This window comes from Gekko japonicus, unplaced genomic scaffold (assembly GCF_001447785.1).
Source record: "Gekko japonicus isolate JY-2015 unplaced genomic scaffold, Gekko_japonicus_V1.1 scaffold12, whole genome shotgun sequence".
NCBI classification, from domain to species: Eukaryota; Metazoa; Chordata; class Lepidosauria; order Squamata; family Gekkonidae; genus Gekko; species Gekko japonicus.
Genome location: NW_015161947.1, coordinates 707961 through 726503, shown reverse-complemented (window position 1 = coordinate 726503; position 18543 = coordinate 707961). Strand labels below are relative to the sequence as shown.

Genomic DNA, 18543 nt, shown 5'->3' with positions numbered 1-18543 from the left:
AAGTCATCCGTGGAAGTATTTTTTTAGGTTACAAGTATCCAGCGCAATACAGTCACTTCTCGTGGGGGTGCCCCCAAATGACAAAGGGCTATACTTCCATATTATCTGGGACTGTATGTTGAACCAGCATTTTAAACTGTATTGGAAGGCTCAATTTGTGGAGCGTATCTCATCCGTGAAGGATGGCTATTGGCCTGTGCAAGGTTAAAAGGGCCTGAGTTCAATTCATAATGAAAGGAAACTTCATATTATGCTGTTGGATAAAAAGAAGGAGGACCTGGGATCCTTGCCTGAGAATTGTGCTGGAAGAGCTACAGGAGTTCTTAACTAGCCATACTGAAGCCATACTGAATATCTATATATCTACTAACCATGTGCATATATATCTAATAACTCACATGCAGATAAAAAAAATATGTGCAATGGGGTTACTCAGGACTTGATTATGCTCCAATAAGAGGGCCAGGGTTCAGTCATCTACCATATGCTCTTAGGTTTCTGGAAATCTTTTAACCCAATCTAACATGTTTCATTGTTATCACAATGAAAGTTAATATTTCCTCAGGTACTAATAAGGGCTATAGTATGGTGTTGCAAGGCCTGTAGTATAGTTGTTATGCATCAGCATCCCAGAGGAAGAAGCAGTACTTTATATTTTACGACTAGCCTTGGTCCATACCTGTGTCTGGAGGCTTGAGGGGGAGTCTGCTCTGGTGAGCAGGTAGTATCTCCAATTTTACATTTTCTGATGTTGCTGCTAAAAGCTGGGTCGCCTCTAACAATGAACAGTGTTCTGTGCTGGTGCCATCAATGGAAAGTATGTGATCGCCAACATGCAAAGCCCCGCATCTGCAGGAGAAACACAGGAACAGAGGCGCCACCGCTGGCAATTACAACATTCAGTTCAAAATCCAGCAAATTTCCTCTCACATACAGCTTGCCCAAACTACTGTGTCATTGCAACAAATCTGTTTTCTGCTGTATCATACCATCCAACCGAACCTTCAGCTAGGTTTTTCTGAGTCTTGTCCTGGGTATTTAACTGACGAGGGAATGGGATAGATTCCATTTTTTAACGTTCATTGATCTTCCTCTCCTAAAGTTCATCAGAATTACCAAAAATTGATGCAAGCACCACCATATTTTCTGTAACCTCAGGACTCTCACACCAACGTAGTGACTGAGATCTTCATGGGAAACAACACACCAACCAATCTGTGGTGTCTACATGGAAGGGTGGGAGATGAGAGCACCTCATTTAGATTGCTGGTTTTAGCTACATACCAGCTTTTCCTGTGCCTGCAAGTCTCAGTTGCTGTTGCCTAATGGTTTAATCCAAGCATGTAGAAGAGAGAGAGAAAGAAAGTCTTCTTTGTAAAGGGTCAGTGGAGGCTCTGAGAATCTTAAGAACAGCTGTCACTTGTGATAGATGGTTGCGAGTTAAACAAAATGATACTATGAAGAAGCTACAACCCAACAATGTGATTTCACTATGAGAAATCTGTTATGGAGGGACAATTACACACATGCACACTGTACCCAAGGGTTGTGTCTACTTTAAACATCCTTTTCTCCCTGATGCGCTTCATGCAAAACTTTCTCTTGGAAATGTCCAAGTGACACTGCTGATCAGAGGTTACTTAAAGATGCATTTCCTTCTCTGTGAGCAAGGTAGGAGTGAGTGTGTGACTTGAGTTCTGTATGTGACTTGAGATCTCTATTTGGTGTCTCCTAGACAACTTCCCCTTTTCCCATTTCTTAGCCAGGCTTGCTTTCTTTTTAATTAAAGGGATCCCTTTAGTAACTGCATAGCCAACAGAAAGTTGGCAGAGGTGTTTCCCCTAGAATAGTGGTGCGATAAAGGCAAAAGCTTCACCTGCTTAATTTCTTATTTTTAGCTATAACGACACAGCAACCCTGCCATAAAAGTTCGGACTGTCGGACACTAGTTATACTTAAACAAATCAAAAGCAGTTTGTTTTGGATTTGGTTTCAGAAAAAAGAAAGAGGTTTTAAAAATCATGATGGAAACCATACTGCATTCTTTGTAGGGATGTCCCAGGTTTGGGTGGCTTGGGAAGAGGGTTATGTTTTGGTTTCTGCTTGTAATGTATCTGTAGTCTGCATTGTGTTGGCCCCACTTCTAGCTTCATGTCCTACTTTCATATATGACATGTTGGAGGGTCTGCTATATTCTTTATTGGCTTTCATTTGAAACCAAAATGAACAAGGTTTCCAGCCCTGGACTGCTCTGATTGGAAAGACATGAAAGCAGAGAGATTTTATCCAAAGGCATATAGAGATGGCTTGGCTGAAAAATTAAGATGCCTTCCCCTGCACTGAAGAAAATATGTCAGACAACACACTATCTTTATTGCAAGAATCAAAGGTCTTTGCTGACAATAAACACCCACAAATTTTATTTTTATTTGGCACTTTAAAAAGAATCAGGGCAGATGCATGATCTAGCACTAGAGAGAGGAATGCTTAAGGAGAGCTGACAAAACAGGATTTTTTTCTGACAAGTCAAATAACAGACAAACAAAAAGGTTTGTGAAATGGCCTATGCTGAAAGAGGAGGGAATTATCCTTTTTAGTGTTTAACACTTTTCTCTTAAGAGGCTACAGGAGGGTTATAGAGCCTGGATGATTTATAGTCATGTATCCATATTCACCTCGGTAGCCCTGACTGGGGAAAAGGCAGGAAATAAATGTTGCAATTAAACAAACAGACCCAAGGGCAATATGTATGGCACCTTTTGGTGCTCTGAAAATATCCTACCACTAAAGCACGAGATGTCTGTATCCTGAACAATTGTGCATTTATAGCACTCAAAAGCACATGCACTTGAAATCTGTAAACCCTCCACTGTGGCAAATTATTTGAGAAGGGAATAAAATGGAAGAAAGACCAAGTAGCAACTTACCCTTCACGCAACAGGCTATCCTTCCTCATCAGCCAGTATCCCAAAATAGACATCTGCGATCTCTCCAAATTAATGTTTAAATTTATGCTCATACTGCATATTCCATTGGGCCTAATTAATCTCTGCCAAACCAAATCCAGTTATCTTGGACCACATGGTAACTTAAACTGACTAGCAGTAGCGCTGTCAGATGTTCCTGATTATAAAACTACTGATAAAACAATAGTTTTAAAATTCCTAGGTCACAAGTTTCTATTTTGAGAAATACCTTCCACAGTGATCTGTCAGTAAAAGAACCCCTGACAAGGGGTCCTGGACATGACGGAAGATCCTGGGGCATATGTTCAGTTTACATAGGAGACCGGTCTGGTCTGCCGGGCCTTGGTATTGCTCTGTGTGCACCCAAGAGCATGTTTTAACATGCCCCGTTGCTGCTCATTGCATGAGAACACTGGCTCTAAAGGGCTAACAAAATATACACTGATAAGCATCCAAGAAAACCAAGAGTGCTCCAGAACACAATATATAAAGCCATTGCCTTACATTCTAATTTTATTTATTATTTAAAAGATTTCTACCTTGCATTCCCCAAAATCTGTCTGAGGTCACTAATAGCATAAAACAATAAATACAATTTTAAATTAGAAAAACAATTCAAATAATTTAAAACCCAAATCCACAATAAAATCCATCCTCAGTATTTATCACAGTAACATCAGCAGTAGAAATCCAGCTGGTCAGGCATGTTGGTCTGAAGCAGTAAAACAAATTTAGAGTCCAGTGGCACCTTTAAGACCAACAAAGGTTTATTGAAAGCTCATACCTCGAATAAACCTTTGTTGGTCTTAGAGGTGCGATCAGCAGTATAAAGACAAGTATGAGAGCAACCAGACTAGCAGTGGGGCAAAACCAGGAAAAGGGTATGATATTCAATTAAAAGCTTAGGTCCATTAACATGTTTTGGTCTGGTACCTAAAAGCAAGTTTCAAGGGGAGGGCATTCCACAGGTCTGGTGCTGCTAATAAGAAGACCCCATCTCTGGTCACTGCTAGCCTCTTTTCTGTAGGTGGGGGGGGGGCACCAGGAGTAGTACTTATTATGAGGACTACAAGTGGACATCATAAAAGAATGTGGTCCTTCACATCCGTGAAACTTCCTGAAGAAGGAATATCCACAATATTTATTGCACAATATCCCTTATACCTGTAAAAAGCTGAAGAATCATAGAGTTGGAAGGGACCTCCGGGTCATCTAGTCCAACCCCCTGCACAATGCAGGAAATTCACAAATACCTTCCCCTCTGCACCCCCAGTGACCACTGTTCCATGCCAGGAAGATGACAAAAAACCTCCAGGAACTCCAGCCAAACCAGCCTGGAGAAAAATTGGTTCCTGACCCCATCGTGGTGATCAGCATTTCCCTGGGCATGTAAGAAAGGGCCACAAGAACTAAGTGGTGGCAAACTTTCCTGTATATTCCGCCCCCACAGCATTTTCTGGACTGAAACATGTATTTTAAATATGGGAAACAAGGAAATGACATACAAATGGGAAAAGGCAAGGCAGTTCAGCTTCATACCTGTCCACTACACTGGCTGGCTTGATCTTGTCAATAACTATGACCTGCTTATTCCGATGCGTGCTGGTTGCCAGTGTGATTCCTAGTGCAGAACCTGGAGTCTTGGCTATTTCCACCAGCAAAGGGCCCGAAGCATTGGCTACTGTGTCTAAAACACAAAACAAACAATTTAAGATGTTTTTGTTTCATCCTTCCCAAACATGGCACTGGGAGTAGAAAGAGCCAGCATTGACCACTGCATAGCTCCAACTTGGTCATATGACCCTTGACACATACGGTCTTATACACCTTTGTAGAAGCTCCCTCTTCCACATATATATGCTGACTTCAGAAAATTCCAAAGAAAAGGAGCATTCAAGGCTCAGGCCTAAGGATGTAGGCAGTACAAACTAGAAGCTCTCTGGCTTCCACAACCTCACCCATAATACAAAAGCACAGACTAGAAAATTCAAGTTCGTATTTCTGTATTTGCATTTATTCATATCATATTACCGAATGTAGGCTAACAGCAAAAACATAAAAATGCTCCATAGAGTTAGCTTTAAGATTTTATCATAAATCCAAACATTTCTCTTTCTTTATAAATTATAACCTAGGTATCCTCCTGTACAGGATTAAACCCCTCAGGCCAGTCCAGGGATGGGAGGTAATCCTGTACTTTTCCAGTACATTAAACAACAAACCCAGAGGTAGGCTATACCCTCTCAGGTTTTCAGAACAATATGCCACCAGAACCTCTTTTCACTAGTCCCTACCTTTCCTAAGGGAGAGATTCCAAACCCTTAGTTAGCATCTGGGATTTAACACAATAGCAACTCACTTCAGAGATGCACACTTTTACTCTCCAATAGTAGCATATCTGGGGAGCGTTTAGGCCACAGGATTTAGTCTTGGAACTCAGGTACAACATCAGAGACCATTTACAAACAAGAATAATTTTTTATTCAGCACAGAGCTTAACACAGACTACCAGAGTTTACAAAATAACAAAGGCTAGGGCTGTTTGCCTTAACTAAACATTAATGATTCATAGTTACCAAGTCAGGATATCATCCAAGAGTTCAAGATTGTCCATTGTGATAATCCAGTTAGCACCAAGGGATTTTGAGTAGGAATCCCATCTTGTGCAAGCATGCATCCAGTTCACAAAGCCACCCTTTGTCCCTCAAGGGCTGCATTTCTGGTGCAATAAAACAAGCAGAGAGAGCAGGAGCAGAGAGCAAGAGTGTCTCTCTCATTGGGATCAAACAATTATAGCCCAATTCCAGTCACAAATTAGATGTGGCTATTAGCCAATTGCGAGTGGGCATGGGTGTACCCAATTGTTGGTTGTCATAGTTGCATGTGGGGATAGGCTAGAAGTTTGGAGACCACGCCTGCAGTCACATGACCCCAAACTCCAGCTTCTCCATTGCCTACATGACTTTTTGCATGTGAGGCAAAGCCAGGAGCCATCAGGTCTGCCTCTTCCCTTAGAGGTGTGAAAGAATGTGTGGTTATATGGCATGGTTATAAAGTTTGTCTGGTCAAATGGTCGGCCATTTCGCCCGCGAGAGGAAATAAGACACAGCATGTTATCAGAATGTAATCACAGGAGAAGGCATGGATTATAGAAATCAATATTTCTATACACCTCCTGTTCAGTCCCACCCCCCAAGGTCCCAGTTAAGTATTTCTTGAGTCCAGAGATAGCAAATGCCACTTGCAATACCTTAGGTCTAAGCTGTCCAGCTGTTAAAATTTAGCAAAGCTCTCTTATGTTGGGGTGCAAATCAGATACAAAGCTTACAGAACGGCTGCTTGCTGTTTGTATAGTGCTGAAGTGGGCCAGCAGGACAAAGTAACAATTCACCCTAGGAAATACAGCTTTCCCTAGAAAAACTACAGCGGATGTTAAATTGGCCCAGAGAACAAAATCTCAAAACAGGAGAGATAATAGTCTTTAGACTGCACACAGTTGGAAGAGTTTGCATTCTGCTTCAACATAAGAAAGAACAAAAATTACAACTTTTTAACAGTTTTAACATGTATGAGGGCCAGTGCTTCCAGTACCCGCAAGTCACAAAGGGGCTGAGCTGGGCAGCTCCCTTCCTGTCTTGATCAAAGCAAAACCATCTCTTTGCTGTCTACAAATAGCAAAAGGCAGGTGTGGAGCTTTTGCTCACTGCACAATAGCTCTTTTCTCAGGAGGTAAAAGGAAACTTGACTTGTAGTTAGGCAACTTCACATCTTGATTTTGAAAAGAATGGCATAGCTTTCTGAGAAAAGTCACGACAAGAGAAAAATAACACTGCAGAGGAATGAGTTATAGCAGGACAAGCAACCTTTTTCAGCCTGAGTGCTGAATGAAACACATGACTACCTGTGAAGATGTTTGGGCTCCAGTTTGAACAGAACACTGTGCATGCCAGTTTGGTGTAGTGATTAAGTGCGCGGACTCTAATCTGGGAGAACCGGGTTTGATTCCCCACTCCTCCACTTGCACCTGCTGATGTGACCTTGGGTCAGTCACAAGCTCTGCCACAGCTGTTCTTGAAAAAGAGCAGTTTGTGCCAGAGTTCTCTCAGCCCCACCCACCTCACAGGGTGTCTGTTGTGGGGAGGGGAAGGGAAAGGAATTTGTAAGCCGCTCTGAGACTCCAAGTGAAGGGCGGGGTATAAATCCAATCTCTTCTTCTTCTTCTCTGATGTACATATATAGAATTACCACCTGACTACTTTTAAACTACCTGGATGAGACCCCCTCCCAAATTTGTACTCCTTTACCATAAAGTTCTCATATTCACAAGGCCAACGGTTAGCTTCCCCCACCCCTGGAAACCTCTGGGTTAGCTTTTCCCCTCACTAAAGAAGTAATGACAACTGGGAATTACACAGTTTTAAGGCTGACAATGAAGAAATTCAAATTGTTCAAGATTTTCTATTCCTTGGTTCCATCATCAACAAAAAGGGAGACTGCAAAGAAGAAATCAGAAGGAGATTGAAACTGGGAAGGGCAGCCATGAAGGAGCTAGAAAAGACCCTTAAGAGTAAGGATGTGTCACTGGTAGGCAACCAAGATCAAGTTAATTCATGCCACAGTATTCCCCATTACTGCGTATGGGTGTGAAAGTTTGGACAATGAAGAGAGTAGACTCTTTTGAAATGTGATGTTGGATGAGAGTTTTAGGGATACCATGGGCCGCCAAAAAGACAAGTAGGTGAATTCCAGCCTGAACTCTCCCTAGGAACTAAAATGACTAAACTGAGGCTCTCATACTTTGGTCACATTATGAGAAGACAAGAGTTATTGGAAAAGACAATAATGCCAGGAAAAGTTGAAGGCAGCAGAAAAAGAGGAAGACCCAACATGGGATGGTTCCAGGTGGTGAGTCGTGTTGGTCTGATGCAGCAGAACAAATGTAGAGTCCAGTGACACTTTTAAAACCAACAAAGGTTTATTCAAGGTATGCATCCCTTGTTGGTCTTAAAGGTGCCACTGGACTCTAAATTTGTTCCAACATGAGATGGATCGGCTCTGTCAAGGAAGCCATAGCCCCCAGGTTGCAAGAACTGAGAATGGCTGTTAATTAATAGGCTCACGGTCACCATAAGTCAGAAGGGACCCGATGGCACTTAACACACGCATACACACAAAGACATCTGGGACTTAATTAGAGCCACAGAAAAAGCCAGTTCTACATTGTTATGAAGCATGCTATATACATCCTCTCGTTTTAGAAGTTAGATCAGTTCAGTTTACTTGCTTAAAACTACATTGCCTTATGGCATTGTTTGCCATGGGTGGGAATATATCTGAGAAATGCACTTTTGGAAATGAATCTGCATGCCTTTGCACGGAGGAAGACACTCTGGCCACCAAGCAGCTGAATGTCTAAGTCCCACTCTGCCCTGCTAAAGCAGAAGGGCATCACAATGGGTTTGTCCAGCAGACGAAAGCTTTTATCACTGTACGGTCTGCCATTAGGATCACTCAGTGCACGCAACACACACACACAACTGGCTATCAGATCTCATAGTAACTGAATCACTGACGGAATCATTTCAAGGAAATCCTGTGTTCCTTACCTGCAAGACTCTTGATGAGTCTGAGCAGGAATTCCTCTCCCATACCACAGGGCCATTCTGCTCTCTTCAAAAAACATATTTGAAGCTTGTGGGTTACAACATTTCACCCAATGAGCCCTGTGCCATTTGACGGGATACATAATGATAATTTTGAGGTTCCTCTGACCTTCCTCTCACTCCCTTCTGGGAATGAGCAGCTACTGGGAATTAATTGACGAGTGCCGTAGGGGCCTGGTTCATATCAGAACCATGGCAATGGGGTGTGTGTGTGTGTTTCCCCTCTTGTGTCATTTTCCTGATGGAAACAGCCCTGGGATATTATTCACCATGCTGGGGGACTGCACATGCCCTTGCGGAGCGTTGGAAATTAGTTCCCAAGCTGCCATCTGACTAAGAGAATGAGAGGCAACCTGTGAAAAAACATCATATATAGTCCAGCTCTCAGTGTGCTTAGCACCCACCAGCCACACGACAACTGTGCTAGTCTTTTAGTGGGCCAGCTGGCTGAAGGAAGGGCTAGTGGGGTCTGGCCTGAATGAAACCAAATTACTGGCTGAGGAAGGGACTTGCAAGCAAAATCTCCGTGCAGCTACCCACCTGACAGCACTTTCTGCCACTGCCACCACGACAGCAGCCATCTAGCCTGCTTGGCCTCCCACTTTCTTACTTTCAAGACAGTTTCCAGCAATGTTGAGAGCTAGAGTCTTGGTTTAAGTTTTTACAAAACTGCTGTAGGAATCCAGATGTTCAGCAGTATTTCAGAACCCATGACGTTTAGATCTCAGCTATCTCTAGGTACATATATGAAATATATACCACCCTGAGCATGGTATAATAACTGGGCATATTTTTTCTGTGCAGCTCTTCACTGTAATTACAGCTAAAAAGCACGCAATGTGTCTACTGCTTCTGGACTGTAAATTCCATATCACCGATTCAGAGTTTATTAGAGAAATTCACAGTCAAGTAATTATGGTGTTACTTACGACCAAAAATAGAAAGCCAAATGACTTTTTTAAATTACACGATAAAAAAAGAGCTCATCAATATATTGGAAGAGCATTATGTGGACAGACACTAGCATTTAATTCTTACGTCTACCTCCCTTCCAAAGACCTTTGCAATCCACTGTTTCTTTGACCAATAAATCTGCAGTTGTTGCCAACTCCCCCCCCCCAGGGATCTAAATGCCACTCCCCACACCACCCAGTCATGCTGCTTGAATGTAAAATGTGATACTTCCCTCCAGCACTCAACTATAAAAGGGGTTGCATTCAGAAGCCACAAACTCCAATTAAGCTGAGGTTGTCTATAAAGACGGCTTCTTGCCATGCTCGTGCTTGTTTTGAAACAAAACCCAGTCCCCTGTGAAGTATGAAGGCAGGCATCTTGATGAATTGGAATTCGGTTCTTCCTCAGATGTCAGGATTTAAGCCATGATTTAGGACCCTGGCTTGCAAGGACTAAACAAATTACAATTTACCCAGGTCCCTGCCTTCATGAGTCACAGGAAACTGGAGTTCATTTCAAATCAGGAATCCTTAATTATGCTCAGGGTGAGAAGGGGAGGGAGAAGAGAGGCACGCATGGATATTGCACGAACCTTGGCTTAACTGGAGCTTTTTGTGATGTCTGAAGGCACACCTGGTGAACCTATTGTCACTAGTGACAAGAAAAACAGTTATTTCCCTCTCCTGCCTGTACTTCAGCTCAATTGAAAAAAAGAAATTCTTTAAAAGTTGAGTGCTATACCAACAATGCAGGTGCAGCCTTTAAAAAAAAAAAGTAGCCTGGCCTTAAGTAATAATTCATCACCTCATACTCTTTTCTCTTTAGTTGTTTGAGTCCTCTCTCTCTCTCTCTCTGGTGTTGCAATGCATATCTCTTCTGTTTAGTTTTCATACCAGCTATCTACCTTGCAGAAGCCCTGACCTGGAGAGGCCAGGGTAGCCTGATCTTGTCAGATCTCAGAAGCTAAGCAGGGTCAGCCCTGGTCAGTGTTTGGATGGGAGACCACCAAGGAATAGTAGGATTACAACACAGAGGCAGGCAAGGGCAAACCACTTCTGGAGGTCTCTTGCCTAGAAACCCCTATGGGGTTGCCATAAGTCAGCTGTGAGCAAAAAACAAACAAACCAACTTTCCCTCCCTAACACTGGCCCAGAGCTTTAACTCTTTACAAGTTACATGTAGGGTCCTTCTAGGCATCCCAAAGCCTCTGGGACTTGCTTAAAGGATAATTTTGCTTTAAAAATGTCAAGTGAATAAAACGGCATGCCAGCCTCATTAAAAATTTAAACGTCTTTTTCCAAAGCAGCAGGGAAAATTACAAAAAACACCTGGCCCTGGAAAGTCATAAAAGAAAGATATGCAACAAACCCAAAAGGCATCATATGCTTTCATTTCCGCCAGCCAGGATATCCAGACTGCTTGGCAATGTTCATTCTAGCAGCACTGCCAGGAGCCAAGCGTCTCAGACACCACATGCTGCTGACATCAGGTAACGTGAACGGGGCTTGTGCTTTGTCTGGCTCCAGTCCCTGCAGGCAGTGCTGAAGAAAGATCACCCACACTCAAAGTTCACACTCCAGTGCTGTAGCAGTTCCGTCTCCAGCTCAACCATTAAGCTCCCAGGGTGACCTTGGGACAGACCTCCTCTCTCTGCCTAACCTACCTCAAAGAGGTATTGTGAGGATAAGATGAGGGAGGGGGGGAACAATATATGCCACTCTGTCATTGGAAGTAGGATGGGGGGTTTTTTTGTTTTGTTTTTTTAAAGGAGAAACTAGCTGTTACAATAGGCATGGAGCTGCAGGCCCTGGGACTTTTTCTCCTGACAGTATCTATTATAAACAGCATGTGAGGTGATGCCATCATGCTGTGAGTTCGCTGGCCTTTGCCGCACATCACGGGCAATCAGGGCCAGGGATGGGGAGAAACCACAGTGATGTATCATCACACGATATGTTGCGTGGAAGAGAGGAGACAAGCTCTGAGCGGCACAGCTGTGCCTCCCTTGTCACATCTAGTTCTGCCTCTTAATAAAGCACAGCTCTGGTTTATCGCAAAGGTGGATCTACTTACTTCTGGTTAACCGAAGTTAAAAGGGCTGCTCAGTCCAAATCAGTTGGAAATATTTAGAATGGACAAGTTGCTTGGAACCCATTTCTGGGTAAGAAAGAGTTGGGGCAGTGGTATTGCATACAATGCTCCCTCTAAGCTGTAGAGTCCTGTGAGCAAAAATTCTACTTTGTGAGCTACTGGCATTCAAGTTGTGAGCAAGTGATTTGGCTACTCCATACATTAGTTTGCTCTGGAGCCATCCTTCCTGGGCTAAGAGAAAAATCTGTGAGCTGGAGGCTAAAAAACTGTGAGCTAGCCCACACTAACTCAGCTTAGAGGGAACACTGATTGCATATGAAGGTCAACTGGTACTGTATGGATTTCTCAACGGCAACCAGGGATGGCTGCAGGTTGTGGTAAGCTCTTGTGCACAGGGACCCCTTCCACTTTAGCTCCATCCTCGCCTTCAGTCACCACCTTCTTCATCTCCTCCTGAATCAGGATTCACTTCTCCCCTTCCTCAACTGTAGCTACATATCAGGAAGGATCACACGATTTTCTCTCTACTGTCCTGCTGTGGGTCTTGGGGTGGTGGTGGGAACAGGGGGGGCATGACATCATTCCCGCTGTTATAAATATAATAAAATTAAAATAACTAAAACAATAAAATAAAAATAAATCAAATGAAAGGTTGATGAGAAGAGCTGGAGAAAGCCCCCCCCACCAGAAACCTAAGGTCTCTTCTGTGCTCAGAGCAGGCAGCAAGAGCGGTGGTGGTGGGGGTGGGGCTCCCAGGGAAAAGCAGCCATGGTGGCTGCAGTGCCCCCCCCCCCCGCGATGGAGATAGAAAAGGAGTCTGGCTCAACCAGGCCAGCATCTACCTGGTAAGCTGAGCTGAGCAGGGGAAAGGAAACTGAGGCAAAATGGTCATGGTGGCACCTGGGTGGGCCTGCCCTGGTGCCTCACTGTGCCTGTGCAGCCAGGAGAAAATGGCCCACCTGTGCAGCCAGCCTCCTTCCCCCTCCCTGCTCCACTTCGGAGAGCTGGACAGATGCCGGCAAATCCCAGCCAGGCTGTGAAAAAGAGATGCAGCAGCTTATGTGGGCTGGGGGGGGGGATACCGGGAGGGATGGGCAGTGAGGGGGCAGGGCTAATTTGGCAGGGGTGTCACCTCAAATGCCCCCTGTAGCTACAGGTCTGATGTTGGCAGCTGTCCGGGCATGCTGACTCCAGGTGCCTACCTCAATGGCAACAAGGTGGTAGAAAATAAAGCCTAAAATGCTCCTGTGAGCAGTTCCAGGATGAATTCTTGGGTGGACATACAGAACAGGGATAAGCCAACAGGCAAAGCTAAGTCATGCTAAAACCATATGGATCAGAATAGAGCCTTTCATAAGGTATTGGTCCATAGATACTTAAGAGAAATTCAATATCAGGAATTTTAAAAAGGTTGAGGTAGAATATTATACTGCATCTACCAAGGGCTTGACATGTTACTGCTGAGCTAACAGAGCGAAAAAGGGTAGAGATGTACAACTACTCTCCCCAAAAAGCCACATAGCAGCAGCTTTTATAATTCATGTAGCATTGATCAATAAAGGAAGCAGGCCTCTGAAAGGCTAATAATATCGTGCACAATTCTATCGACTTCACCAAAAGAATTGCAGAATGCTTTACAAGCAATGCATTTGGCCTCTCAGCACTATTAGGAGGGAGGATGGCCTGTAATTCACAGAGAAGAGAAACAAGCAGGGTGAATAGTTTCAACATGCAAGTCCCATGAGCAGAAAAGAAAGGCTTAAAAGAAGGCTTCGAGGGAAATACATCCTTCCCCAAAAACTTTCAACAGGAATCAAACTGACAATTTTGGGAGCTGGGGAACGAGGTTGAATTTATTCTTTTCCAGTGGCAAGCATTTGCTGATTCTAATACTGAATGACGTTACGCTTCTGAAGACATACATAAAATCAACCTGGATGGTTTTGACTGGAGATGAGACATCTGTTTTTGAGTTGTGTGTGCCTCCAGGACAGCACAGCAGCCCAAGCAACATTCATAGAAGAAGCTTGCAAACTAAAATGAGGGAAGCTCCAATATGACCCCAGTGTGCTTGAATAAATCCACATATTCCAGAGACAAAAAAAGGCTCTGTCAATGAACATACTTAACAGAAAGCTGCAGCCAACCACAGCTCCCTGAGTGTATCTATATTGTTAACAACATTTATTATAAACATGTGTTTTTCACATTTGCACCTTTTAGATGTATATCTAAAAATGTAACGCGGCTGCGGAGCTAATCCATTCACAGGTATGTTCTCAGGGGTTCAACAGCCAGATAAATATGAACATTCACTGCAACACTGAAGGAGTGTTCTCCAGGTAAAATAATGTGGCAATCCCGTTTACAGTGCATGGACCAGCTGTGGGAATGTTATACACTTGACATAATTTTTGCAGTGATTTACATTCATTTAATCTCCCATCCCCCCCCCAAATGGAACAAATATAGCATGTAAGCAGATAAGCTGAACTTGTTTTTTTTACATGTGAGAGGCTGGCAGGAGAACTGAGCATGTTAGTCTGACTTAATCACCCTTAGGTTCCAAATTTTGGGATAATCTACATTCCTTCATAACAGCCCAGTTCTTTCCCAAACCACCCTTAAGCCTTCCAATCAAAGCAAACCACAGCATCCTATCCAGGCACTATCCACTCAGTTAGAATGTCCTCTGTGTTTTGGTTAATACTACATGTTGGATGTCCACAATATACCCAGAAAACAGAATTTAACGAGAAGAGTTGGTTTTTATACCCTACTTTTCTCTATCTCAAGGAGTCTCAAAGCAGCTTACCATCACCTTCCCTTCATCTCCCCACAATGAACAACCTGTGAGGTGGGTGGGGCTGAGACAGCTCTGAGAGAACTGTGACTGGCCCAAGGTCACCCAGCAGGCTTCATGTGGAGGAGGAGTGGGGAATCAAACCCAGTTCTCCAAATTAGAGTCCGCCACTCTTAACAACTACACTAAGATGGCTCCCACAAGTAGTGTTCCTCCAAATCATATGTCTCAGGGAAAAGCAGAGGCCGCTATGTTTTCTGATGTACCTTCTCTACATCAGACACTCTGGTAAGCAGGACACATCTCCACAGCAAATGTCCTGAGAAAGACAGTTTCAGAGAAGAACAACAGTTGTTTTATAGTAATAAAATCTAACTGTGCTCCAAGCCGGGGGTGGGGGGGACATTTGAGGTTTGCAGTTCTCTCAGTTCACAGTTCCAGAAGAAGAAGAAGGAGGAGGAGGAGGAGGAGGAGGAGGAGATTGGATTTATACCCCACCCTTCACTTGGAGTCTCAGAGCGGCTTACAAACTCCTATCCCTCCCTACAACAGACACCCTGCGAAGTGGGTGGGTTACTTGTGTTGTTTCTTTTTCTGCATTTGTATGTACTTCTAAGTAAAAGAATAAAAAGAAAATTAAAAAAAACTTGAAAGCTACATGTTTTTAATACAGATGGAGGATACTATTATAGCAATCTTAGAAGAATTGGAAAGTCACAAGAAAGTGATAAGGATATGGTAATACGAAGATCCTGCTGACAAGTTAATAGACGGCATTGTGATATATGTATCTGCACTCACAGTTTGTATTAATGTTTATGCAGTAATTTTGAGACATAATGGGTTTATATATGTATACTTGACTTATCTTTTAATAAAATAAAAAATTATTTTAAAAAAAGATAAATACAGTTTTTATACAGTTTTTATACAGTTTTATCCTGCCTGGACATACCAAGAACTTTGCCACAAAAATACTTAGCCAGGCAAACATACAATATTCAAAACCCTCCCTCAGTTACATACGAGGTAAGCTCCAGGTCAGATTGCTTCAATGTTTCCTGATGAAATTTGCTGTGAACACAGTCCCCTGAAGATCAGCTTTGTACCATTTGAGCACTACACCTCACCCCATGGCTGCTTTTGCCCAGTTCGAAAACTGAACACTCTCGTTTACTTGAGAAGAGGCAGTGTCATCCCCCCTCCCCATGATTGTTCAGGTCATTAAAATGACACAATTGTACAAAGCACAGGAGCACTTAACCATTCACTCTCTGTGCTTCTGCAGGCAGCTGCATCCTTTGAATGACAAACTTCAGACAGAAGCCATTGCCTGCTTTTGCACTTGCACATTCTATGGCATCTGAGAAGTGACACCAAGAACTGATCACAATATTAGCTGGGTTCATGAGCTGACAATTAGACACTATGTAGTAAGCCTCAACTAAAAAAATTTTAAAACTCTCAGACTGTTTTTCTTGATTTTTTCCTATATGGACTTTTAAAAAAAGGAGATAGCAACAGTAGATAGGTGGCAAGGTTTGCATGTGTGACCGGTAGGGAAAAGCCTAGTTGCCCAAGAGGACAGTGTAATCATGCCAACGGACACATCTGAATTCATGCAGATCCATCTGAACGGCTTGCTATACAACCTGTTTCATGTTTACAAGCAGTGAGCAGGAGGAGAGCTGGACCAGTGGGTGCCCAATCCCTACGCTATGCACCATCTGTAACTCTACAGCCCTGCCTCTAGTGCAGGATACCCCATTTACACTGAGGCAAGGAATGCTCTAGTCCTTTGACTGCTCCTAGCAGGAAGAATGGTAGATCCAGTTTCAGTCTAAAATCTGTAAGCCGCCAAGAAGTGGTGAAGAACACAGAAAGCCTCTTTGCTTCCTTGAGTTCATCTGTCTGCCCCGCAAACAAGTCAGCCCTCCAAACATCAGAGCAATATCCTGCATTGTGATACCTGACCCTTGCTCACAAAACACTTTGTGATTGTGATGTGTCCTTTACAGAGGTCTCCAAAAAAACAACGCTGATGCAACAATGTGTGCATACACACGGTCCTGCTATCATGAGGTGAAAGTTTCAGCGGGAAGATGAGAAATGGGGCTTGTTTTCAAAGAGATCAGCATTCCCTTAAAGCACCTGTTAAGATTTCCACTGAACTGTCTAGTGAATGGCATGCCCGTGTATCTATGCATCTAATGGGCTCCTGGGGGACACTCCGTGGGCTGATTATAAAAGGAAACGCAGATTGGATAAGAGAAGGCTGCCCCAAACAATTTAGCAACCAAGATTAATTTTCAAGCCAAGCGGTTTCTACCCATTCAGTCACCATCTATTTGGGATTGCTATGCAGTTCTTCCCTCAGATACATTATATAAGGTGACCCAGTCAGTAACAAATATTATTCTTATTTCTGCTCTGGATGCATGCGCTCAAAACCTATTCCTCGCTATTCACGTCCCGCTTGTCAGACGTGACATCAAAGTTCCCTTCAGAAAGGATACCACAAGGCTGCGTATCCTCCGTATTAGACTGAGTCATTCCCCGCAAATGGCTTAGGACAGACAGCTGCCAGGCCTCACTTCTCGAGGGCCAAAGTAGATGTGATGGCTGCAGATCTGTGTGTTTAAGCCCAGATCTGATGCAATCAAGTACAAAGTAAAGGACAGATGCCCAACTTACTAAAGCTGGAAGGAAGGTCGAGGGGAGCGGAGCCCTCTTTACTCCTGCAGTCCCTCTCCCCAAAGAGCTTTTCTATCAGCCAGGGACTCTTTCTGGTCTGGTAATCCTGGGAAGGGGGGCTTGAATGCATGGAGAGGTATGTCCCCTCACCTTTTCATTCTGTAAATCAGACCACCACACCCATTGCTTCCTATGTAACTTAATAAGAAACCCAGATCATGCTTCTGCACTGCAAGTGGATTATCCCACTACCACCCTCTTCTGACAAAGTGATCTTTGCAGATTTTGACAAGCTGCAGGATTCCCCATCTGCAAAACATTGATATGCACCTTTTTCGGTGGAGTACAGAAAGGATTAAACACGTATATGTTTTTAGATCAAAGCCTCACTTTGCTCATCAGTTACTTTGCTCAGCCTAGCCCCTGGAAAAGCTATTTTATTCCATCTGGATTAGGAGTTAGCAGCTGAGTGGTTTGAGAAATATGTGCTTAATTCGTGCTGGGCGAGAGGCTGACCCGTGGGAATGGTGAAAGAGACGCAAGCACACGTACACCGAAAAAAATATTTTTCAAATCAGATTAAAAGAAAACCGGAAGACAGGGAGAAAAGCCTCACTTTAAATCTTAAAATCACTTAAGCCGCACGCCAGACAGCACGCCAGTGTTTGCCATCCGCTCTACACCACCAGGCCTGTAGCTTAAACTCCCCCCAAATTCTCTGTTCAGTTGATAACATGAGTTGCTGGTAAGGACAGAAGCTTTCCTTCACAGGGGCTGTGGTCACATGAACAGTTTGCCGCGATGTATCAGCGTTACCTTTGTGGATTTAAAGAGCATGATCAGACAGCAACATCTGCCTTCCATGTCCCAGTCATCGGCACCCTGTGTTGCCCCGCTTTGTAAATGGAGTAATCAGGCACCAGGGAAAGCCCGGTGTTTATGGATGCCAGCACTTCCACTCCACTTTCCTGGATGTCTGAACTCTCCTGCCGTGAAAGGAACCCTGAAAGGAAGTCTGAACCCACACATCCGTTTCTGCCACTGGTTTTTTTGGGGAGTTGCTGTCTATATGTGTACCACCCAGGGGTCATTTCCTGCAGGAGCGCACAGGAGCAGAGCTCCGGCAGTAAAAAGCCCAGGGGGCGGGCACATGCAACAAGCCCCACCCCCTGCTCCCAGCAGCCCTCAGTCAGAGCAAGAAGCAGTCAGGTAAGTTACAGAGCTCCCCCCCACCAACCCCCCGGCCCAAAACAGTCCAGTGGCACCTTTAAGACCAAGTTTTATTCAAGTACAAGCTCTCCCTCCTCTGCGAGGATAGATCTGCACGTTCCCCCCCCCCCCAATAGCTGGCAATCCAAAACAGTCCAGTGGA

General features: G+C 43.8%; 1 protein-coding gene across 1 annotated transcript in view; it reads right to left on the bottom strand.

Annotated features, from left to right (window-relative positions):
- Positions 1-18543, bottom strand: part of GRIP2 (glutamate receptor interacting protein 2) — a 193891-nt gene that overhangs the window by 69574 nt on the left and 105774 nt on the right. Inside the window, exons 8-9 of the mRNA XM_015429364.1 lie at positions 4506-4653; positions 680-849 (exon numbers count right to left, since the gene is read on the bottom strand). Coding sequence (XP_015284850.1) covers positions 680-849; positions 4506-4653 — 318 coding nt within the window. The remainder of the gene's footprint in view (positions 1-679; positions 850-4505; positions 4654-18543) is intronic.